The sequence below is a fragment of the Raphanus sativus genome, chromosome 2 (assembly GCF_000801105.2).
Source record: "Raphanus sativus cultivar WK10039 chromosome 2, ASM80110v3, whole genome shotgun sequence".
In the NCBI taxonomy this organism is placed as follows: domain Eukaryota; kingdom Viridiplantae; phylum Streptophyta; class Magnoliopsida; order Brassicales; family Brassicaceae; genus Raphanus; species Raphanus sativus.
Window position 1 is genome coordinate 30341865 of NC_079512.1, and position 23623 is coordinate 30365487.

Below are 23623 nucleotides of genomic sequence, written 5' to 3' on the forward strand. Positions count from 1 at the left end.
CTGTTTAATTTTTTTTTTAATGTGACGAAAATGAAATTATTAAAAATCTGTCAAAAAAAGAAGAAATTACTAAATACCACGATGGCGCCATCAGTGGTTGGTGCTTGTTTTTTTAATATAATTAAATTCATTTTAAATATAATTTGTATTATTTTTCTAAAACTCATAAACGGATCTAAACGAATATCCATTTATTTAACGGATATGTCCATTAACGAAACGAATCTAAACGGACTAACGCGTGTAAACCTCTGATCAGGACCGAGAACCAATTCGAATTCGATAATAAACGGATTACAGATCAGTCCGTTTATACTAAAACCCGTTTAAGCCCGATGGCTTCAAACCCATTTTGACATCCCTGCATATAACACAGTTTCCTTACGTCATCCAGTTTTATTGAATTTTTTTAGGTTTATCAAGTTGAAGATAGTTCAAATTTTGCATAAAACTGGCTCTCTTTTGTAATTGATAATGTAATGAAGCTTGATAATTAGTAAGATAACGTCTTCCACTAAATCTCGGTCGAGACTGCATCAAGAAAGAAACGTAGGATGGTTCTGGAGGTAAGGCACGACGTGCTTCACAACGTCATCATGCGCCATCTGAAGGTGCTCTCCAGGGACATTGACAAACTTCACTTTTCCAGCAGCATCCAATGTTTTCAGACCAATCCAATCCTCAGTATAGAGCTTCGTCTGGAGAAAGAATGCATAGTTTTAGAGCATAAGTAGTTGACTGATGAACACTTAAAAAAATTGATAATATGAGGATCAGTTTAAGGTTCTGACCTGTTGAGGAGGCAAAAGTGGTGTTGTAGCTCCATCTGGGTAATATCCGAACCAACAACTTTCTTTAGGTATCACTACTCTATCCCCCTGGAACTGTTTTAAGAGAAAAAAATGAAGAATAACAAGATTATTTATAATCTAATCATCCAACAATCATGTTCAAGAATTGGGTGGAATCTCAAGGATCATTGTTTTAGGAGGCGGCACCATGACTAGGACCAACTTGTGCAAGCTGGTGAAACGTTCTTTATAAATGGAGTTCCTCTGGTTAGGTCTCTCGTTGTTGAGTTTTGGCAGATACTTGGAGTGTTCCAAGTACTTTGACATCTCCTGATCAGAACAAGATAACAAAGGTTTTCTGATTGCGGTAATTCTATAAGTAGGAAATGATTTGAGGTTTGAGTTTTTACATTAGGGAGCTTGATATAACCACTTGGAGCAATATGATCCTGCAGATTCATTAGAACGTGCTGTCACTAATTATAATTTTAAGATTTTGATTATATATATATATTTTTTTTTTTGAAACACAAGATTTTGATTATATAAGAAGAAAGAGAGAAGGTTTACCTGAACATAGTCGCTGTAAACATCTGTTCTCAGTAGCTGGCACACTGGAGACTTTGGAAACAGAGAAGGAGAAACACATTGTGTTTCTTGTTGCGATTATGATCAAGACACAGAGAGAAAGAGAGAGGGAATAAGAAAAACTTACAGTACACTTGGGTATGTCAGCTATGCCAGCGTGAGGACAAGGAGACATAGTTGAAGACAGGAGGAGCATTCTGGATTAGGCCTCTAGCGACTAAGTTGCCTTGAGACTGTGCAACAATGTTGTAACCTTGACTCAACTCTTTCATCTGTTTCACTTTCCCACACGCTATACTCGCTTGTTGCATAAGCGGCATGGACACAGAATCTTGTTCCCCGTTACCTATTTCTCTACATGATGATGATGACACAAAACACACACAGAGAAATTGATAAACCTTTTTTTGGCAAGATTAGGATGAAACAAGTAGGAGTTAGTAGATGAGCTAGTACAAGCAAGAGCCAGGGGAATTAGAGAGGTTGCTAAGGAGCTGTGTGAAGCTAATGATTCCACCATTGGAGCATTGATCTCGAATCCCTGTTCCAGTCCAATGTCTTTTAACTCATTAAAAGTAGCAAACATAAAAGAGGAAATAGAGAAAGGATCGTTGAGTACCGTGTAAAAGGATGAATGGAACAGAGATTGTAACCGGGATGAAGAAGAAGAAGATGGACAAGGTCCTCACTAGGAGAGCAGATCGCTGGAAACTCTTCATCATGAAACAACTCAGAGAAAAAAAAAACTTCAATTTTGGAGGAAGATCAAGAAGGCAAGAAGTATAGGTCTAGTTATTATTCCCTCTGTACCATTTTAAGTGGTGTTTAAGGTTTCTACACAAAGATTAAGAAAATACAAATTTCTATGTAATTTATCTTGGTTACATAAAATTGCATTAAATAAAATCAGTCTAACCAATAAAAAAACATGTAGTATTTTGTAATTGATTGAAAGTTTCAATTGACATTAAATTTTAGGGAGAATTGGAAAAAGAAGACACTTTTCTTGTTTGTTTGTCCAAATAAGACTTTTGAAACTTTTGGTCATTTTGGACAGTTTTTGCCCTTGTATTGTGAAAAAAATAGTAAACTAAAGTTAAAAAATATAAAAAAATATAGAAATCATTAGAAACCAAAGTATACATATTTTTCTGTTTAAATATTTTTTTTTTTAAATATGGAACTATGTTTTATTTAATGTCAAAGCTAGGATAGAATACTTGTTCTAGCCATCTACGTAGTGTACAAATCGAATACAAAGTATTATACATAGGTTTACCTTGGACAGAAAATATAAAATACAGTTTCTTCAATAGTCTACCCAAGATAGATTTTGTGTCGTATTATTCTAGCTAGATATCTTCAATCTACATAGGGCTTTTTTACAAGTTCTACCCTAGACTCAGTGAAATACCTTTTATTTTTTTCACGTCATACCTTGTTATGCCTTTTACTTTATAATAGCCTACGGCATAATGTAGTTTCCACTCTCTCTACACCTTTCTGCCTTAAGTAGGATGTCTATTCTAGCCAAATATAGTAAAAATGGAAACTTCCAAATTTCGTGGTCATATGTTTCCTAAATCTATCCTAAATATCTCTAAGTATATTCTCCCCACGATTTTCTCCTCTCTTCACACGATCTCTATCTCTCTCGTTCCTCTCTCATCTTCATCGACAAACATCTCTTCTATCAACCAACACAAGATGGTTCTAATCTATGTAAAATCTGGTGTATGGATGTCAAATTTGAGTGACGAGTGGAGTTTCTTGCCAGACAAGCAAAGGCGTGGTCGAACGGTGACATTAGAAACAACTACTTCATTGGAGGAACTCAAGATCATGGTGTGTGAAGATTATGGGGTTGACCCTAATTTGGTTACTGTCGAGTTCAGTTATGAGATGGTGAATCAAAGAGGAAATCCGCCCATTAGTATGAGCAATGATCGACAAGTGAGTAACTTTGTGGGCTACGCAAAGAAGGATTCCTCTACAACCTTGTGTGTCACGTTCTCTGGTACTGGTACTGGTGTAAAGGAAAAGGAACGAGTCAAGGTCGATTTGAATAAGGAGCCGTGTGATTCAAGTAATGTTGAGGAAGGTGAAGTTCCTGACATAAATCTGGGAGATTTTGCAGAAGCATCAAGAGAGCATCGTGATAAAAGGAAGAATCATGTCGGTGTAGATGGTTCCGGCGATGATGGTTTAAAGAGTGAAAACTATGGAGATAGTGAAAAGAAAGAGAAATCCGAAGCTGGGAACCCAGATTTCGTGAAGAAAGATCAACTTTTCCGAAGTAAACGTGTTCTAAAGGCAACAATGGAAATTTGGGCGATGAAGAATAATTATGATTTCATTGTTACCAAATCAACGAAAAAATGGTGGTCTATACGATGTAAGGATAACACGTGCAACTGGACTGTGCGTGCGGAATGTGTTGATGGTTCTACATATTTCATGATCAATAAATGTGTGGGTATACACTCATGTGCTCCTTCAAAGAAAAGCAAATTCGGAAAAATGGCGTCGGCAAGAACAATTGGGAAGCTGATACAACATCGATTTGATGATGCTAGTGATGGCCCCAAAGCAAAGGATATCATGCAGTTTATGAGGATGGAGCATAGCTGCGAGATTACTTATTGGCACGCTTGGGAAGCTCGTGAGTATGCAATTGCAGCTGTTAGAGGTATACCAGACGAAAGCTATGCAAAGATACCATCATATTTGCATATGATTAAAGAAGCTAATCCTGGTACACACACTCACTATGAAACTAAAAAGGATGGTAGATTCATGTATCTATTTATGTCCTTTGGGCAATCGGTTAGAGGATTTCGGAGTTCAATGCGCAAGGTGATTGTTGTTGATGGAACTTTTCTGAAAAATAAATACAAAGGAGTTCTACTTGTTGCTACAGCTGTAGATGGTAACTCCAACTTGTATCCAGTTGCATTTGGAGTTGTTGATTCAGAGAATAACGAATCATGGGAGTGGTTCTTCCGACAGTTGAATGTGGTTATTGCTGATAGTAAAGACTTAGCTTTTGTGTCAGATAGAAATGCGTCAATTGCTAAATCAATTGGAACTGTCTACCCACGATCAAAACACGGAATTTGCATTCATCATTTGCTGACCAATGTGGTTAAATTCTTCAGTACAAAGGGGTTCACTGCCTTGGTCGAAAAGGCATCAAAGGCGTATAGGCATTGTGAATTTCAGGAACGTTTCACTGAAATTGTTGATATCAGTCCGGCGCTTGGAAGATATCTACAGGAGGCTGATGTGAGAAAATGGGCTCGTTCTCTTTTCCCTGGATCCAGGTATGACATCAGGACCAATAACCCTGCCGAGTCGATTAATTCAGTTCTGAGATCACCTAGACAATTTCCAGTAATTCCTTTGCTAGATAGTATAAGAGAACTGTTGACCCGATGGTTCTACGAGCGTCGCATGTTAAGCTCCAAACATATTGATCCTTTAACCGTTAAGGTGGAGAAAAAGATTGATAGGAGAATTGTCAAGGCTCGAGGGTTTCAGGTTCTCAAGGTTGACAACTTCAGATCACTTGTTAAAGGAGACATATATGATTGTCATGTTGATCTGGAAGCTAGAACATGCACATGTGGGAAGTTTGATATAGGAAAACTTCCATGCAGACACGCCATTCCTGCAATTTATTCTCGAGGTATGCAAGTATATAAACATTATAATTAAGCCTATAAATTTCTGGTATTTTGCTGCATTTTGACATTGCTCGGTCTCTTTTTTGACACAGGTATGGAAGTACACCGGTTTACTGATAGCGTCTATAGCACTGCAACGTGGAGAGATGCCTATGCGGAATCCATTAATCCCATACCAGTTCCAGAGGCTGAATGGAATATCCCTGATGTGGTTAAACTTGCGAAGATCTTACCACCAGACACAAGAAAGAGTTCTGGTAGACCAGTAAAGAGAAGGTATGAAACTGTAGAAGACAAGATTAGATCTTCTCAAGGATCGACAAAGAAGAAAAAGCATAAGTGCAGCCGGTGTGGTATGGAGGGACACAAGAGAGGAACATGTGATTTTAAAATTTCTGAGAAGTTCTGAGGAACAAGAAAGAGTTCTCTGTTATTTGCTTTTTGTTTTAAAACATTGTTGAGACAAATCGATCTTCCTATTGACAGGTTAAAACATTGTTGAGACAAATCGATCTTCCTATTGCAAATCACCAAGAAACACCAAAGAACATAGTTTTACATTTATTTGGAAAAACAGAACAACAAACTGAGCATCATGCAAATGTAAGGTACATGAAGACCATAACAAAACAACACACAAACACAGCTTTGATGACCCTTAACTCTCTAATGCACTCCATGGAATTTTCTTCACAACGAGCAATTGCTTCTTCCATTTCTTCAACTCTACTCGTATGGCGTTTCAGGATGGTCTCAGAAGCTGTCATTGATTTATGAAACTCGGAATTGTCCACGAGCAGCACGTCAAACAGATCCCGAAAATCTTCAATTTCTTCAACAACTGATATATCAGTCCATTTGAACAAGTGTGTTTTGTCCTTCATGATTAACAACAACAAACAGTTAGATTGGAGCAAGGACACGGTTATATGAATAGAGACTAACCTTCTCAGATCCCATCGGACAACAATGGAACAATCTTCCCGGATTTTTGACAGTGTTTGAAGTGAAACGATCCACTGCCTTGCCGCAATTGCATCTTGTCGGAATTCCTCTTTCGTTGGTTTGTCGATTGCTTGAATTCAAAGAAGAACCGACCGAAGACATGATTGAGTTGATCGCCCAAGTTTTCTCCCCTTGGTTTCTCTCTGTCGTGAAAGAATGAGGAAGAAAAGGGATTAGGTCAAAAAAATAATAAAAAACGACATCGTTTTACTAGGTAGAATACATGTTTTATACCTGAGGCAGATCTGTTAAATATCATGAAAAACGATTTAGGGGTTCGTTTAGGGATTAGTTAGGGTATGTACTTTCACCATATATCCACTAAAGTAGTGTTTATACCTGAAACAAAATAATATTTTATTAGTGGCTATAAGAACTACAAATGGAATTATGAAACAAATACATGTCATTCTCAACACAAATTATAAGAGTTTAGACTAAAAGCTTCTTATGTATAGGGATCATATAGGGTTCATTTAGGGTTCGATTACGGTTTATGGTAAAGATTGAGTTCGTTAAGGGTTAACTCTAATATGTTTACGGCTTAGGGGTTCGTTTCTAAGTTTCGTGGTTTAGGGTTTGTTTAGGGTTTAGGGTAAAGATTAGAGGTTTAGTATGTATTATAATAGAGTTTAGTGGTTTAGGGTATTTGGAGAACTCTCAAAATAATTCCTAGAAAACCCTAAAACAGAGTATTGTCAGAAATAAATAGCCAACTTAAATAGTTTCATGTCACATAATTCCTAGAAAACTCTAAAATAAAGTTATGTCACAACATTCCTAGTAAAACTAAAACAAACACACATAATCAGTCTTCTTCAAGATCATAAGAAGCAGAAGACTCAAACTCCGAAGGAATATGTTGTGCCATAAGCTGGATTAAAATGGGATCATGAGCAGCCTCCCATATATCATAAGCAATCTTCTGTCGGCAACCAGGCATTATTCCGTCCTCCACTAAACTGATGTCGAGACCAAGAAGGATGCACTCCAAGTGTTTGAGTGCGTATGCCCCGCAATCAGCACAAGACTTGTTCAACCTTGTCTGCATAGGCATATCTACAATCGAATATGATGACAGGAGTAGCTTGCTCTTAGATGGACCCACGGCCTTCACAATTCTAGGAATCATAGTAGCAAACTTTTCTACGTATTACCTATTCCTTCCCCGACCGCAATCATAGACTTCCACTTTCTTCTCAATCATGTTGACGCATACAGAGACCCAATGATTACCTGCGACGCACAGAACTTATTATGTTAAAAAAATCCTTGCATAATTGAGACGTGTAGAGGAAACATGGATAATTACCATTTACAAACAGAGGAAAGTAGAGACGATCGACATCGACACCCCAGACTTTATTAGTCCGCCCATGAGATGGAAGCTCTCCTCTCCCATAAGCAAGAAGAAGATTGGGTACTACGTAGCCTCTTTTGTCGTCTCTACACTTCTGGTATTCATTCTCGACCTGGAGGCAGAACATGGCGTTCATGAAAGCAACTCGGTCTATATTCCAGCGCCTCAAAGATGTCTTCTCTCGCCATATATACATCATCGCATCCATTTCCTAGACAATTAACCAATGCATAAGGACAATTAACCAATGCACAATCAAATATATGTTACAAATATACAACCATTCCAACATGTATAACAAAATTAATACCTCGTTTCCAAGCCATTTGCCAGCACAAACTATTCTCTGAGCGACGGTCAAATTAAAGACAGAGGGACCAATCCTCAAAGCTGTTGGGTTCATAGACCATTGGGTGAATCGATCCCACGATTCTTCGGTGAAATAATACAATGACGCCTGTGGAGAACCATCATCTGCCATTGGTGAGTCACTAAGCTGAAGCTTCCTGCTTGGTTCTCTACACCATCTATCCCACTTTGCCGATGTTGGAGCTGCATTTTCTTGCTTTGATCCCCCTTTTGGTAGTTTTCGGACAGTAGTCATTGGAGTCCACCAATCACTTGCATCCTTGTCGTTATTGGTCTGTGATGGATCAATATCGGGTACGAACGAGGCTTGAGAAAGCCCATCAAGGCCTTGCGTACCTATTGGTTCGTCCATATCATCCGCTTGACTGAAATTCTCATCCTGTGAATTCAAGCAATGAACAACCAATTAATAAGGAAAACAGATTCTATATACACAAGCTATTCATAAAAAAATGATTCAAATACACATCATAATTATCTCACACACAGTTCACATAACAAAATACACATCATAATGCCGATACATAATTAACACTTACAAACCAAACACACTTTCAAAACGAGACAATGCAAAACACATCACAAGGCCGAAAAACAGAAAAAATAACAATACAACAAGTTAAGAGACATTTCAGAGAGTTATGGAGACTAGTGGTTCTTTACCAAGCGGTTGGACCTCCTCGGTGGGTTGCTAGACGCTGGCTTGCTAGGCTGTGGGTTGCTAGACGCTGGCTTGTTAGGCGATGGGTTGCTAGGCGATGGCTTGCTCGCAGATGGCTCAACTTCCACGCTTGAATCCCTACGTAGAACTTTAAGCTCAGACTTTATTTCCTCAAACCTTTCACCCATCTGTTTCTCTAGCCTCTGCTCCATCGCAGCAAAATTCTGCTGAAACAAGTTTGCCACAAACTCCTTCATATCTTCATCAAACGGAGCCTGTTGTGCTCTAGTATGTAGAACCTTCTGCTTCCTTTTTTCCATTCCACGATCCGGAAGCCTCTTCTTTCCCTTTGTAGCTCTGGAGCCTATGTTTGCTGATCCTTTTGGAGTTCGAAAATCATCATCGCTCCCACCTGATTCATAGCTCCCAGCTTCACCATCATCGCTCCCACCTGCTTGATCGCTCCCAACTTCTTTGTCATCAAGCCCAAATGAAAAGACTATTGTCTCTTCATACTCCCAAGTATGATCACTGAAGTCATGGTTAGCCATTATCATCCTCTTGAGAACCTTGATTCTATCATCCTCCACCTCATCTTCTCTCAGAAAAGTTATACTATCAACTTCATCACAATTGCCTGTCCACGAGATGTATGGATAGAGCTCATCCTACACAAGAAAGGTAAATAAGATTGAATAAGAGTTGATGGTGCGAGTCAAACCGGATGAAGTTAAAAAAAAAAAACATAATTACCGTGGGTGTGAAAATGTTCTCCAAATGAATGAGCTCCTGGTATGAAATCTTTGCAGCTCCCATCCAGTTTACGCATCTAGGACCGTTCTTAAAACTTTTGTTCAGTTTTCTTCCACAGAGCTTTCCAATTTTTGGAATTGCTTCCATTGCCCAAATCTGAAGAGCGTAGGAGAAGCCATCTAACACGTAACTCGTAGTCTTCTCCTTCAAGTTGTCTCGTGTTTTACCTATTGACTCGCATAGAAGGTCGAAAGAAGCAACTCCCCAAGGGTACTTTCGGACCTTCTCAAGATCCATGACCAACTTGATGTACTTGATGGGGATATTTGCCTTCTGATCTCTCGCGCAAACCATACACACAATGATGCAAAGATACACCAGCCTAATTCGATCAGCATTACTCCACTTCTTAACAGCTAACCTGTGTTTATTCCATAACTCCAACATAGAAATTCCTTTATTACTCTTAATGACTAAGCTCCAGAAACCACCATCATCTTCCCAGTCAACCGGCTCCTTAAGGGAGAGACTAGCATCACACTCAAGCCCGGTAACAGCATGGTACTCCATCAACGAAAACCGGAGTGCTCTCCTCGCAAAGACAAACCAAAGCTCATGTGTTTTGTAAGTCACGAGCTCCCTACACAAGAAACTGTGTATCACCCTCGCCGAGTAACCCAAACCATTCTCGTGCAACTTGAAAATCGGAGCAAAAACCCGATCTTTCTTCACTTCGTTCAACTCCTTTGGCAGCCATTCCTCCAACCTTTTGAGATACAGTACCATCCTGCAGTTGTTATTGATCTGACTGACTTGAGTCTCCTCACCCGGCTTAAAAAGGCGTTTTGGTAACTCTTGAGACATACCTACAATCAAAGAAAAAAATTGTAACCAGAGCACAAACAAACAAAGAACAATTTCATCACCATATACGACAAGTTAGAATCTCTATCAAAGAGTAAAATCGATGTTATTGATATTACAAAAACAAATCACATTTCAAAAGAAATTAAGTAAAATCAAAAAGACCCAAAGAATAATGATGTCGAAATTATTGTGGTCTCTTCATCAAACATCGACAACCACAACAACAACTACGAAATAGACAAACCCACAACCAAAAATCAAAGTTTAAGAGAATCAGAACAAGTAATCACAAACCTAATGTTTAGAAACGTGAGATGGTGATGAAATTGATGGTAGAAGAGGAAGGAGAGCCACCGAGGTTTTCGTTGAGTAAGAACAAATCCCCAATTCTTCAATCTGTAACTGATAACAAAGACAAAGAACACAATTACGAGATTAGAGACAAAAAATAAAAGTGAAAGAGTGAAGAAACGATTTGGCTTTGTTCTTACCAGAAATCGCCATTGAAATCGCCATGGGAGAGCTTATCCTTTCGGCGGAGAAGACGAGGAGAGTAATAGTCGATACCCTAATCGACTTTTGTTTCTTTTTTTTTTTTACTTTCTGTTTTAAATGTTTTGATTTTTTTATGTTTTATTGTTTTTATTTTCTTAACTCAGTAAAAAAGTAGAAAATCGAAAATTAAAGGGCAATATGGTATTAAAGAAAAGATAAATCCTACTTACCTAAAAAAATTTCAACAAATCCTATTGTGACAAACCTCCAAAAAATGTGTCTTTATTTTCCAATTTTCTCTAAATTTTATCTAGAAATGTGATGTTAATGTAATAACATCACGGAACAAAATAAAAATGCTTAAACATAGTACAGAGGGAGTACATGTCAATCTAATTTTTTGTGCTTTAGTCATAAATGCAAGGACGAGAATTTATTTCCTGGTAGTTGCCTAGTTGGTGACTGAATTTTATTGAAGTTTAACCAACATAGATTTTTTTTTTGAAACTGCATTTGCTATTAATCAACAAAAGTAATCTAGTTAGAGCATCTCCAATGTACATTTCTATATTTTCCTCTAAAATAGAGATATCTATTATAGAGGTAGATTTGCTACAATGTATGCCTATATAATAGAGTTTCTCTATTTTAGAGGAAAATATAGAGGAATTCTACTTTTTACCTCTAAAATAGAGAAACTCTATTATAGAGGCATACATTGTAGCAAATCTACCTCTATAATAGATATTTCTATTTTAGAGGAAAATATAGAGATTACAATAGAGGTGGGTCTAGATATCTTTGTTTGTTTTTTAAAATTACTACTTTAGATTTTTAATTAATGTTTCTCCCTTTAAAATTAAAATACTTTTGTTTTAAAAAAAAAAAAAAAAATTAAAATGTTAAAATATGACTGGTGAAACATGCTACTAGACGACCATAAAGTAAAAATAACAAATAAAAGAAATATTTATTATGTCCAAAACTCAAAAAATCAATTTTTGATATAGAGGGAGTAGTACCTTCCAAAACTTTAGTTGATGATGAAGTACTAACTGTTATATGATACAATGACTTACAATTTTTCACAATCTTATTTTATATTTTTTGTTACTTGTAATATGATTATTTACTGAAAGCCTTTTCAAATCTCTCAACATTTAAGGATTTTGAAAATTATATTTGTTTCACAATCTTTAATCTTAATACCACCAAACAAAACAATCTTCTGAACATATAAAAATGGCAGGGAGAGACTCATGTTAAATGATTTACAAACTTGTCTGCATCAAGTAAGGCGCACAACGTATTTCACAACGTCCTTGTATGCTATAGTGAGGTGTTTCCATGACAAAACCGACAGTCCAAAGATGAACCCTGAACAGTTCTTAGCCTCTATCTACTCCATATACCCCACTCGTTGGGTACTCGTGAGCTCCATGGCAATACTCCAAACCATGAGCTATACTGAAGTTCAGAAACTGCGTTAAAGAAAAAGCCAGAGATGAATAACAGTAGCTTGGGAGAATATATATCCTCCCAAGCTAGGATTAGGGAATGTTTTTCTTTAAATACTTTCTTACGAGTTTAACACTTTTTTCTTGATCGTACATCTCAGTTAAATATATATCCAGAAACAATCCCTTTCTCAGAAGAGCTTAGCATAGAGATCAAATGCACGACTAGCCAAGAACATTAAAATGGCTAATCATGTTCTTCACAAGCTTAACAATTGAACTTGGAAACCATGCGTACTCGAGTAGACAACTGTTGTATGAGTTTTCAGGGTACACAAAAAGCATAAGAAACTTGATGCATTGTCGGTTCGTTTAGAGTCCAAAATTCTACATTAAGCCCTTCATTACTGCAAAAAGAGTTGCATCTTTAAAAATTAACTAGAGCTTGACCCGCACACCCGTGCGGGTTTTAATTTTGATTTTTAAAAAACTGATATTTATTTTTCATAATTAATATCATATATTTTAGATGTGTCATTATATAACTGAATGTATATTGGGTATTTGAATATTTTAGGTTCTTATACATCATAATCGAATTCGAACCATAGCGGATAATATAATTACTTTTGGTCATTTAATAATTTTTAGGTTATTTTAGTTTAAATTAAAAATATCTAAATCGAATTGGGTAATATAATTATTTTTGATAAAAATATTTGAAATTTTACATATATTAGTTATTTGGATATTTTTAGGTTCCAATACATCAGAATTGAATTCAGTTGGACCAAAAGGATCCAATTCAAAAGTCACCAAAAAAATTTATAATACTCGAACGAAGCCTAATTTTAAAACTCAAAAATATAATACCTGAAAAAATGATTCATATTTGAATGGGTATCCGAAAGACCATATTGTTAACTGTATATTATTATATTTACCTGAATAATTAAAAAGAGTAAAACTACTATTTTAGTGGTATTGAGGCGTTTTAGTTTAAACGTCATGTGTTTTTTCACATATTTATAAATAAATATTGATTTTATATAAATGTTAGTAGATATTTTATAATTTAAATTTATTAAATATTTTTATTATGAAAATTTTAAATACAATATTTTATAATTTATATTGAGTAATTTTATTTTTGTTTTGAATCGTCAACCGTTTTATTATGATTTTTAAAATATGACATGCCCAACTGCAAAAATATACTTTATATATATTTTTCATGGACCAAAATTTAAATGCATGACAAAAATGTTATATATACTATTTAAAATTTGGTGCTATATACTTAATTTATATCCTTCGGCATTTAACATATTCGATTTTATTGGGATATTATTTATATGAAATATAAATAAAATAAAATATTTACAGATTTATATTCGAGTAGCATTAACTTTGTTTCTAACTTAGCCGAAGGAACATCAAATCGAAGAGTTTAGGATCTCGATTCTCGATTTTCATCATGCGAAACATTTTCTTTGGATTGTCATATTATTTGTGAATGGTTGTTTGTTAATGATTGTGTTAACGAAAATTTATATTTAATTGATTGCATAGAGTATCAAAATATGGTAAATTTATTGGTTACCTAAATTATAGGAAGCAGTATTTTTAATTTTAATTAAATAAGGAAAATACAATAAATACTTAACATTAGATTTATTAATTAATTCAGTGGCATAGAACTGTAAATATTGTGCAAGTTTAAGGGTTAGTATTAATTTGTACTTCAGTTTTAATAGATTAGATTCAGTCACGTTGGGAAATAATATTCTTATTCGGACGAGTTAGCTCAACTGGTAACACCTCATGTATTTGTCTGAGAAATCACGAGTTCGAATCTCGGGTAGGGAGGAGTGTCCAAAACCCTAATAGATACAGACAAAAGCTGGCTCCGGACCTAGGAAAAGATTAAGGGCCCAAACCCATCCTGGTTAATCACAAAAAAAAAAAAGTCTTAAGTCAATGGAAACGGAGCCTCGTGTTATATTTCGATATGATTTTATTGACTGAATGTTGAAACTTGAAAGTCGTATTATAAAAAAAAACAAATAAATGAATAAATTTCCTCGAATGTGTGCAACAAAAAGAATCAAGAGATCATTAAAAAACACGTGTACGATGTAATTCCACGTCAGCATACAGCATAAGCTGACCCCAAAAGACATTCAGACAACAGTCAATTGCGGATAACCAAACGGTGGGTGTGGCGATAACGGCGACAAAAGCGGCATGCTCAGTAACTCCGTCAAATCCCACTCGTCTAACCCCGTCAAACTCGACGTTACTTGCTCAACGCCGCGACTCTCCTCCGTCTTAACCACTTTCGCAACAACCATCCTCACTCCCTCCTCCTCCTCTCCGTCTCGTTTCCGTTTGTTCCCGCCATCTTCTTCAGCGCGTGGTTTCCACATCCCGACCTCGAGCGGGAAATTCACAATGGCCTTCGCTCCTCGGAGTCTAAACGCAGCTTGGTCGTAAGCCCTAGCCGCTTCGATCGCCGTGTCGAACGTCCCGAGCCAAACCCTGGTTCCCCGGCGCGTCGGATCTCTGATCTCCGCCGCGAATTTCCCCCACGGCCTCATCCTCACTCCTCTGTAGTGCCTCTTCTCTTCTGCTGCCGCGGCAACCACCGTTGTTGGTAAGGGAAGCTGTTCTCGTCGGGAGTTTCCGGCCGCGAATTGGATCCACTCCGTTCTGTCCGGCGTCGCGATCTTCAACGGCGGTTTTCGATTCGACTGCGAGATGGCGGGAAGATTCGATTGGAACGTGAAGGAATCGTTTGATGCTAATGGAATCATCTCAGGTTTTAGCTCGAAATTGAACGAGTCGGTGAACCTGGGCGTCACGTGATCGGTTATATCCGGTTTAGTCTCGAATTCGGGGAAATAAAAATCGGTTTGGTCAAATGATCTGAAGACGGTTTCTGAAGCCACTGATTCGTTGATCCATGGATTGGTGGTGGTGGTGACATTAGGCAGCGGAGAAAATTCGCCGAGGAGATGTTTTTTGATGAAAAAAATAGCTGATGCTTCGCTTGGTGTGGCCATTTGAAAACAGAGGATCTGAGGATGGTTAATTGAAGAAGGAATGGATTCAATTTGACAGTAGAGAACAGTGTGGAAATGTATATATAGGAAGAAAGAGTCTTAAGGTCAATGAGAGACACTTTCCAAGGAAACAACATCCTTTCTTGTTTTATATTTAAAATAAAAATAATCAGCTGTGGAATGTTGTATATACACTCGTGTATTTTTAACGATTGTAGACCGTTGGGTTAGATTATAAGCCACCAGTCAACGGTTCGATCGTGTGGTTCATCGATGGCAGCTCGAGGTCAAATAAAAACCTTAGGCTGCGCGATCTAAACTTCCATATTATATCTTTTCTTTTCTTTTCATAGAGCTGGCAAGAATTGATTGATACATGCATAATACTAAAGACTAATCAAAAGATCACCACTCCTAATTTTTAATGAATTGTTCGTCTTGATATCTGACTAATTAGCTTACCAGTTGTAAACGACTGTGCTGACAAATATTTGGATAATCTTGGTTTCAATGACGATTATAAATAAGTTATTAATGTTGAACAACGATTAAACACGTTTATCCAGGTTGGAATAACAATTAGTGGAAGAAGGAAAAACTGGTTTAAACTTTTACATCCAAATTATATTTGTATTAAAAATAAATGGAATCTATTATTTTTTCTGTTTCATTAGTGTCGTTGTAACATTTTTTTCTTACACAAAAATATCATTTTATAATCCAATGCAAATTATACTTATTTTCAGTTAAAATTAACTGTAAACTATATTGATTTTATAAATAACTTTATCATCTCAAATACTCTCTTCGTTCTTATTATATATAGTTTGAGTACTTTTTCTTTGTATCATTATATTTTACAAAATCCTAAGCAACTAATATCATAATAGGATTTTATTTACCCTTACAACAGATATTGATATAAAGATAATTTTAACACTAAATACTAATTGAAAGGTTAAAATAGAGATTCCAACGTATTTCTTAATTTACGTGATGCCTTTGAAACGTCATATAATAGTGAACGGATAGAATACTATTAATCAGAGAGATGTAATTAATAACAACTTATATATATATTTCTGTCATTTTTTTAATTTGTGTGAAAAATGTCAAAACGATATTTATATAGAAACATATAAAGTATTTAAGACTACATTCTCATTGTAAGCGACAATGTTTTACATAGTACTCGTCTCCTCTAACATTTGGTGAACAAAAAAACAGTATGACTCTCTTTATCTCCGGGTAATTCTCTATTCGTTTTTTCTTTTTTGGTTTTTGGATTCTATAAATTTAAGATTAGTTTGGATATCTAGACATTTTCGCTTTGATTTTGTAGTTAGATTATTTCTTGGTGGATGGACATAATTGACAAAGTGGAAGAGTCAAAATCCTTTCTTGGTGTTGGTGTTGTCTTAAGGTTTCGTTTTTTTAAGTAGCCTTGTTTGGAGTAGTTTATGGACTTTACTCTCGTTAGTTCTACGATCGTTTATGCTAATGTTGATGCTTTTAGGAATGTGCAAAGTCTTTCTGTCTTTGGATGGGGATTTTCATTTTTATTTTTCTATTTATGGGCTAAAAACATTTCTCCTTTTACTTTTAGATACAAATTTTATTGGTTTCACACAATTAACAAATGGCGTTAATTATAAATATATCACTTTCTCATTAAATAATTTTCATACTATGCAGCTGCATAGTCAATACTCAATAGTATTTAAATAGAGAAAAAGTTTGATCATTCATATTTGATTTATTCTGGAGGTCCATTCAACCGGAATCTTCAAATCCTAACTCTTTTTTTGGGATCAAAATCCAAGCTCATCAAATATCTTTCAAACTATTCGATTTTGTGGGGTAAAAAGTAACGTCTGATAATTTTTCTATTCGAAAATTGTTTGAAGACGGGTATGTGCAATTGTGCATGTATCTTGTCTCTTTCAAACTTATGATTGAACACGTGCGGTTGTGACATTTGATCTTTTTTATTTGACATTTGGTCAAATTGAACAACAAAGAAATTGTCAAAATTAACCAAACCCATAGCATACTATTTCAATCATATTTTGTTAGTTTGCAGCTATCTCCTATATGTTCTCATTATTATATAATTTTAAATAAACCACCGTTTAAGAATAGCCTTTCTGGATTTGGATTCTCGTACTTTGGAAGAACTATATATTACGTTATTGGGGTTACTTGTCTTGATTATTACGATGAAGTTTGTGATAAGAATTAGATACATAAATATTGTCTGGAAGATTGTTGGTTTGTTATTCTAAAAAAAAATTGTTGGTTTGTTGCCCAATTGATTTTAACGTAGATCTTCGTTGGGGAACTCGAAATTTAACCTCCTGCTGGGATGATGGCATTAACTTCTCGGCCTCGTTACCGAGGGTTCCTTGCTCTTTCAAATGCATATGGTTGACATTACGATGTATATATATAACACCACTGAAACCTAAAATATACTGCCCTAATGTATAGTATTCAAACATTGCTCTCTTTTCAAAAACAAAAAAAACTCGAAATTTAAGTAGAGACGCACGTGCGGATTATTTGCACTTACATATGTTTCTTGGCTTATTGTAGAAAGTATGTTTCAATGTTCTACGGTCAAAACTCAAAAGTCTCATGACCCATTTTGGTCAATTTTAAAGCTGACGTGTCATATGCTTCCCCTCGTATTTTGTTAACTTATCACATTCTAAAAACACCTCCAATGTTAAATTTCATTTTTTTTCAAATTAAAATAAAATGGAATATGAAATTAAAATGCATAAACCCATTTTCTCATTATATAACAGAGTGAGAAAAAAGGAAAAATAAATGACTTCATTTCTAAAATAAATGCATTATGGTACCAAAAATAAAATAGAATTGAAGTATTTTTTACTTTATACTTGTTTTACTCTATTTTCAAGTAAAAAATTTGAAATGGGGTTAGCTTCCTAAAGAGACCCAAAATTCTAAATGAATATGGGATTCATATGAATATTCGCATAATGGAAACTTATTATGGTAGGTTTGGACATCAGTAACATACTTTTGATTCTACTTAAGGACAAAAATCATCTTTATATTTTAGATAATACCGTATAAAAATAACATATTGAACCTTGATCAAGTAGTATACTGCTGAGGGAGATAAGATTACAGAAGTAAAAGCCTAGCTAAGCTATCGAGCTTGCCAAATATTCAAACGATAAACATTGTTCAAGTAAATTCAAAAAATCAAAATTTTGATGAATTTAGATATATCAAAATGGCTAACAAAGTTTTTAATATTTCAACTAAGATGTGAATGAACAATTAAGGAACGAGCATGTAAATGGTGAACTCTTGAACAAGCTTGTGGACAAGTGCGTTATGAAAGGTTTATTATAAATTCGAAGAGGCCTAAACTTATCTATACTATTAAAGCAGAATCCCTATTAGGATTCTGCCTATAGTTTTGCTAGATATTTACAATGGCATACCATTACTTATTTTATAAATATCCATTTAATTAAATTCTATCGTAAAACTGAACATTTAGAAGCTAATAATCCCTAATTATATGGAGGCGGCTCCTTTTCTTCTGCCTTCTTCTTTGCTCTCTTTTTTTCCATTAATATATAGAAGAGATCTGAAACAATTCCTCCGATGGGAACCTGCAGTCATGGCGTTAAAAATTATGGCTTATAGATCATTAAAGTCACTTTTTCTCTACAACAATCCCATAGATCAGACAAAATATCATCAACGATCAAAAACAACTGATTTTAAAGAAAAGAGAGATATAAATTAAAAACTCCGTTGAATGGCTTTATGTAATTGGGACATCTAAGAAAGAGGTGAAGTGATTTCGATTTTAGAGCATCTTATTATGGATTCTGATCTTATGAAATTTATGTCATGGAACCATCAAAGTATTTTTGATTGTTTAATATTATGGATCTCGAAAGATTTTGATTAAATCTTGGTTTACTATTTTTGACTGATTTTTTTATTTTCTAATTATACAGAAATTAGATATTTGATCTTTACAGGGTTATTCCTTAATGCTCTAGAAACATTTTCTGAATCTCTCCTCCGCCAATACCTACTACACCGCTTCCACAGTTTCCAGAAGTCTTCACACTCTTTCTTAGCCAGAAACGGCCAAGCCGCAGATGCTTTCGTTGCAACCATCAGTAGAAGTTTGTGCTTCTTCCTCTAAACCTCCATGCCACCACTGTCATAACAACCTGAAGTAATGAAAAAAATGCCTCATCTACCTTTGTCTCTTGATTTTTATCAGCTTAGACCGTTAGATAAAGAGAGAGCTCTATTATTAAGCTGAAACCAGTTTATTGGGATAAATTCAGGACTACACCCAACTGGACTATGGTCTGTGGTGAAAAACTCAGAACAAGTTCTTTTGAGTAAGTTCACAACTTGCTTTGGCCTTTAACCACAATTAACAAAAGCTTTCAAGAATGTATGATTATGAATTTGTCTTGTGGATACACAGATTGGACGAAGAGATGATTGGTTGCTATTTGGATACGCAATGCAAAACTCAAAGAACGAAGAACGAAAATGCAAGACTTCATCCCCAAGGAAACATCTTCTTGAAGCTAAAAGACTTCAGAACTTTACCATTCTCTTGAAAGCCCTTAACGCAAGCGCCGATCAAATATGCTCCTCTTTGGAAAAAGCTAAGCCAAGATCAGCTCGAGTCGGTCTGTTGTGGACCTTATCTGATTATAAACCTTTCTTTTGTTTCAGGGGAAGGGTTTTTCTACAGCAACCAGAAGCATTGGTGAAGATGGTGCTGACTAAAGAAGAAGAGCTAAAGTTGTGTAGCTACAAAGAAGTAGTAGATGAGCTTGGATCTGCTGAAAATTTTCTGAAGGCGCTTTTGTTAGTGAAATAATGCTTTATAAAGACGTTTGAAGATGAAGAAGCTCATCTCAGAAACTCCTTCCCAATGCTTGAGGTAATATTCATTTGTTAATTCTTGCATTACAAGGTAGGTGATTAATACAAAGTACATAATTAGGAAGCTTGCAAAGAGTTTAAGTCAAGCACGTTATTCATGAAGCTTTTAGTAGCTGTCTTTAAAACTGAGAATATAATGAACGTAGGAACCATATGTGATGGCCCAAAAGCCTTCAAGTTTGATGCTCTCTCTGCTTAAGCTCTCTGATATTAAGTACACAGAGGGTAAGGCAACTCAACTCCACTTTGTCGTGCACGAGATATCCTGTGATATTATATATTGATTGATTTGAGTTATATAGAAACTACATTTAATTTTAGATTTTTTTATTAGTACTTTTCTGTAATATAGCAACTGATTTGTTAGATATCTAAATGATTTTCTTTATTTGTGATTTTTATTAGGTATTTCGTGGCTATAGACGTAAAATCTACATACTCCATTTTTACTAATCGATATAGACATTTATTATAAATAATATTCCCATAACTAATACTAAATTAATATGTATTGTTTAGAATTTTGTAATAATTATAGATGATTTGAGATTACACTTGCCTCAAATATAGAAAGCTTATGCTCATACGTTTATTTTAGTATAAATTTTTATATTTGATGTTAATATTTAAAACAAAATAAAGATTTGTAATTCACATAATAACTTATATGGACTTTTAAATCAAATGTTAAACTCAAGCTAAAAATCATTACTACTTTTAAACCAAAATAATTAAAACGAAAGTTGTTATCCCGCGCTTTGAAAGCGCGGGTCAAAATCTAGTCTTACTTTTAAAAGTGATGCCTCCATCATGATATCAATGTTTCATCTGGATTAATACAAATTTAGCCAGCGAAAGAATGTGTTATAACATCTCCAGCTAGATTTTCCATCAACGGAAAAAGCTTTATGTGATTTCAAACCAATAGATATGGTGCAATTAAGTAAATAATAAAAAATTATCTGGTTTGGTAACCTTAGTAGACCAAAATAATTAGATAAGTTTGCGAATTTGAAAGAAATTAATTTTATCAAAAAATAAAATAAAAATCGAAAGAAATCAAAGAATAACCATCTTTCTTCGAAGGAGTCTTCTTAGCAAGTTGACAAAAGGGTGAGACCCCATTCATTCACTTTAAGCTAAATGTTGTATTTTCTTCTGCGGAAAGACAAATTAATAATCTATTTTCACCAGAGAAATTATACAAGCTAATTGTATTATTTTCTTCTGTGAAAAGATGAATTTAATAATTTATTTTCAGCCAAGAAACTATACATATGTTGAATTCTACAAGCTTATGAAGGCAAAACAACAGAAGTTATCTGAAATGTCATTTAAGTTTAAGCTGACACGCATTATTAATTAAATATTAATTTTATCTTTATGTGACTTTTAAAATTATATGGTTTACTATCTTTATTAATTAAATTAAAAACTAAATTAACAAAAAAACTACTGGACTCATAAAAACAATACTTGCTTGCAACAAATTTTTCTTTTACCGCAACAATTAGCTTACAGCCAAAAACAACAATTAATTTGAACGGAAGGAATTTGATCAAAAAAAAAATTTTGAACGGAAGGAATAAGATAAAACTGAACGACAAAAGGCAAAGACAAGTTGTAAGAGACGAGAAGTAGGGTTTCGTCGGAGTCTCTTTGGATGATGAGATCTGACGGAACGAGATCGGCGGCGTGAAAGCTCCGGTGAGAAAGCTTCGGCGGGTCCGATCGAGTTGAGACAGAGGAGGCACGTGTCCAGCTAACGGCACAGACCTCTACACGTGTCCGGTCTCCTCGGTGGCCATTCTCGCGGAAATCGCCGGGTCGTAGTGGGCCTGATCTTGAGCCCAATAGTGGTTTAGTGTGGCCCGTTTGTTTTGTTTTTGGGTTATATGTTGCTGGGCTTTGGTGGTATTAGCCCTGAAGATGTAACTGGGCTTGGCCCATCTTTTCTTTAATATAAAAAAATCCATTGACGGGAAAAAAAAAAAGTTGTAAGAGACGAGAGAGACCAAACACAATATTGCTTGCTTCCGTAGATTCAATCGTGACATCATTCCTTACGGCTACTTTCACCTGTGTCTTATGTGGATAATCCGCACGTGTTTTAATTCACGAACCTTCATAGCAATGAGAAAAATCAATTTCTTTCATATCTTCAACTTTCCCACTAGGCCACTACACACTAAAATAATATTTACAAGAATCGTATAGTCTTCGTCATATTCAAGATCTCCCAGGTTCATGAACCTCCTTTTCGTGTCAGTCTACTCTATAAATATAACGAACCCTCTTTACATTGATTCCCACTGCAAATTTCAATACTACAAAGATCATAAAAAATTATTTCGATAACAAAAAAAAGATTCTTCGAATTTATTTAATCTCTTTTTATTATGGCAATAGAATCCGATTACGCTTTTCTTGAGTCGATAAGACGACAGTTACTAGAAGAATCGGAGTTACGACTCAGTGAGTCAACGGTGGCGATATCTGGTACTGGTACGACGGTTCACAGCGTGAAACCAGTGTACGGAAGAAACTCGAGCTTCAGCAAGTTGTATCCTTGTTTCTCCGACAGCTGGGGAGACTTGCCGTTGAAAGAGAACGACTCGGAGGACATGCTAGTCTACGGAATCCTCAACGACGCTTTCCACGGCGGATGGGAACCGTCTTCTTCGTCCTCGGACGAAGACCGGAGCTCTTTGACGACGGTTAAAACCGAGAATTTCTCGGCGGTGGACTCTGTTCCGGCGAAGAAGACGAGTCCGGTTCAAGCGCCGGCGAAAGGGAAGCACTACAGAGGAGTGAGGCAGAGGCCGTGGGGGAAATTCGCGGCGGAGATAAGGGATCCGGCGAAGAACGGAGCTAGAGTTTGGCTGGGGACGTTCGAGACGGCGGAGGACGCGGCGTTGGCTTACGACAAAGCCGCTTTCAGGATGCGTGGCTCCCGCGCTTTGTTGAATTTCCCGTCGAGGGTTAACTCGGGAGAACCCGACCCGGTTCGGATTAAGTCCAAGAGAGGTTCTTCGTCGGAAAACAGAGCTCCGAAGCGGAGGAGAACGGTGGCTTCCGGTCAAGGAACAGACATGGAACTGAAAGTCAAGTGTGAGGTTGTTTAAGTGACACGTGGCTATTAGTTATTGGTTTGCAATTTTCCATTGTGCGATCATTTTTCCCCAGAAAAGGTGGACAAAATGCATCATACGATGGGAAATAAAAATGTTAAGAACCCATACTCTTTTTTCAACAAATATTCATTTATTAAATACTTTAATATCAGTGGGTTCAAAGAGTAATGTTTAAGCAAAAAACGCCACCATAGTTTTAATTAGTTCGATAGTTTGAGCTTTCAAAAAACGCCACCATAGTTTTAATTGGTTCGATAGTTTGAGCTTTTAAAAAAAAAATATAATCTAATCTATATGGCGTATTGTTAATGTAATCACTTGTAGATTTGCTAAAGATTTTATAAGAAAGTATAAAACCCAATTATTGGAGAAGAAGACACTGTGGGATTACCAATCAACTACTAAATCATCACACAAAACTGAT

At 35.7% G+C, this 23623-nt stretch overlaps 6 protein-coding genes and 1 long non-coding RNA gene across 7 annotated transcripts; 3 read left to right on the forward strand and 4 right to left on the reverse strand.

The window, feature by feature from the left end:
* Positions 1-409: 409 nt before the first annotated feature.
* On the reverse strand, positions 410-2158 carry LOC108840053 (uncharacterized). Its single transcript, XM_018612868.2, is given in 9 exon segments — positions 410-698; positions 792-884; positions 999-1121; positions 1202-1240; positions 1362-1412; positions 1507-1543; positions 1545-1733; positions 1836-1920; positions 1999-2158. Coding segments are annotated over 9 exon segments (882 nt in total). The 5' UTR covers positions 2102-2158; the 3' UTR covers positions 410-536.
* A 961-nt stretch (positions 2159-3119) lies between these two features.
* Positions 3120-5474, forward strand: LOC130508685 (uncharacterized). Its single transcript, XM_057004313.1, has 2 exons — positions 3120-5067; positions 5158-5474. Exons 1-2 carry the CDS (start codon positions 3120-3122, stop codon positions 5472-5474), a joined length of 2265 nt encoding a protein of 754 aa, XP_056860293.1.
* Positions 5475-5658: 184 nt separating this feature from the next.
* On the reverse strand, positions 5659-6172 carry LOC130508686 (uncharacterized protein At1g43920, Chloroplastic-like). The gene is made up of 2 exons (XM_057004314.1): positions 6011-6172; positions 5659-5943 (listed from the first exon to the last, which is right to left on the reverse strand). The coding sequence occupies exons 1-2, from the start codon at positions 6170-6172 to the stop codon at positions 5659-5661; spliced, it is 447 nt and encodes a 148-aa protein (XP_056860294.1).
* A 706-nt stretch (positions 6173-6878) lies between these two features.
* LOC130508687 (uncharacterized) lies at positions 6879-10674 on the reverse strand. Its single transcript, XM_057004315.1, has 8 exons — positions 10572-10674; positions 10375-10482; positions 9214-10079; positions 8463-9128; positions 7741-8178; positions 7383-7641; positions 7244-7306; positions 6879-7129 (listed from the first exon to the last, which is right to left on the reverse strand). The coding sequence occupies exons 3-8, from the start codon at positions 10075-10077 to the stop codon at positions 6879-6881; spliced, it is 2541 nt and encodes an 846-aa protein (XP_056860295.1). The 5' UTR covers positions 10078-10079; positions 10375-10482; positions 10572-10674.
* Positions 10675-14087: 3413 nt separating this feature from the next.
* On the reverse strand, positions 14088-15178 carry LOC108829235 (ethylene-responsive transcription factor 6). Its single transcript, XM_018602899.2, has one exon. The coding sequence runs from the start codon at positions 15095-15097 to the stop codon at positions 14216-14218; it is 882 nt and encodes a 293-aa protein (XP_018458401.2). The 5' UTR covers positions 15098-15178; the 3' UTR covers positions 14088-14215.
* Positions 15179-18738: 3560 nt separating this feature from the next.
* Positions 18739-20447, forward strand: LOC130508003 (uncharacterized). The gene is made up of 3 exons (XR_008942659.1): positions 18739-19506; positions 19596-20063; positions 20212-20447. It is a non-coding gene; the product is annotated as an uncharacterized LOC130508003 (long non-coding RNA).
* Positions 20448-22293: 1846 nt separating this feature from the next.
* On the forward strand, positions 22294-23561 carry LOC108838634 (ethylene-responsive transcription factor 1A). Its single transcript, XM_018611538.2, is given in 1 exon segment — positions 22294-23561. A coding segment is annotated over 1 exon segment (903 nt). The 5' UTR covers positions 22294-22464; the 3' UTR covers positions 23368-23561.
* The last annotated feature ends 62 nt before the right edge of the window (positions 23562-23623 follow it).

Excerpts from the sequence above, each read along its gene's own strand:
- LOC130508685 (XM_057004313.1), top strand. The coding sequence starts at position 3,120 with ATGTCAAATTTGAGTGACGAGTGGAGTTTCTTGCCAGACAAGCAAAGG. Across the intron at positions 5,068-5,157 it reads TCCTGCAATTTATTCTCGAG|GTATGGAAGTACACCGGTTT; the intron begins GTATGCAAGTAT and ends TTTTTGACACAG.
- LOC130508686 (XM_057004314.1), bottom strand. The coding sequence starts at position 6,172 with ATGTCTTCGGTCGGTTCTTCTTTGAATTCAAGCAATCGACAAACCAAC. Across the intron at positions 5,944-6,010 it reads GTCCGATGGGATCTGAGAAG|GACAAAACACACTTGTTCAA; the intron begins GTTAGTCTCTAT and ends TTAATCATGAAG.
- LOC130508687 (XM_057004315.1), bottom strand. The coding sequence starts at position 10,077 with ATGTCTCAAGAGTTACCAAAACGCCTTTTTAAGCCGGGTGAGGAGACT. Across the intron at positions 9,129-9,213 it reads AGAACATTTTCACACCCACG|GATGAGCTCTATCCATACAT; the intron begins GTAATTATGTTT and ends TTTCTTGTGTAG. Across the intron at positions 7,130-7,243 it reads AGTGGAAGTCTATGATTGCG|ATATGCCTATGCAGACAAGG; the intron begins GTCGGGGAAGGA and ends ATTCGATTGTAG.
- LOC108829235 (XM_018602899.2), bottom strand. The coding sequence starts at position 15,097 with ATGGCCACACCAAGCGAAGCATCAGCTATTTTTTTCATCAAAAAACAT.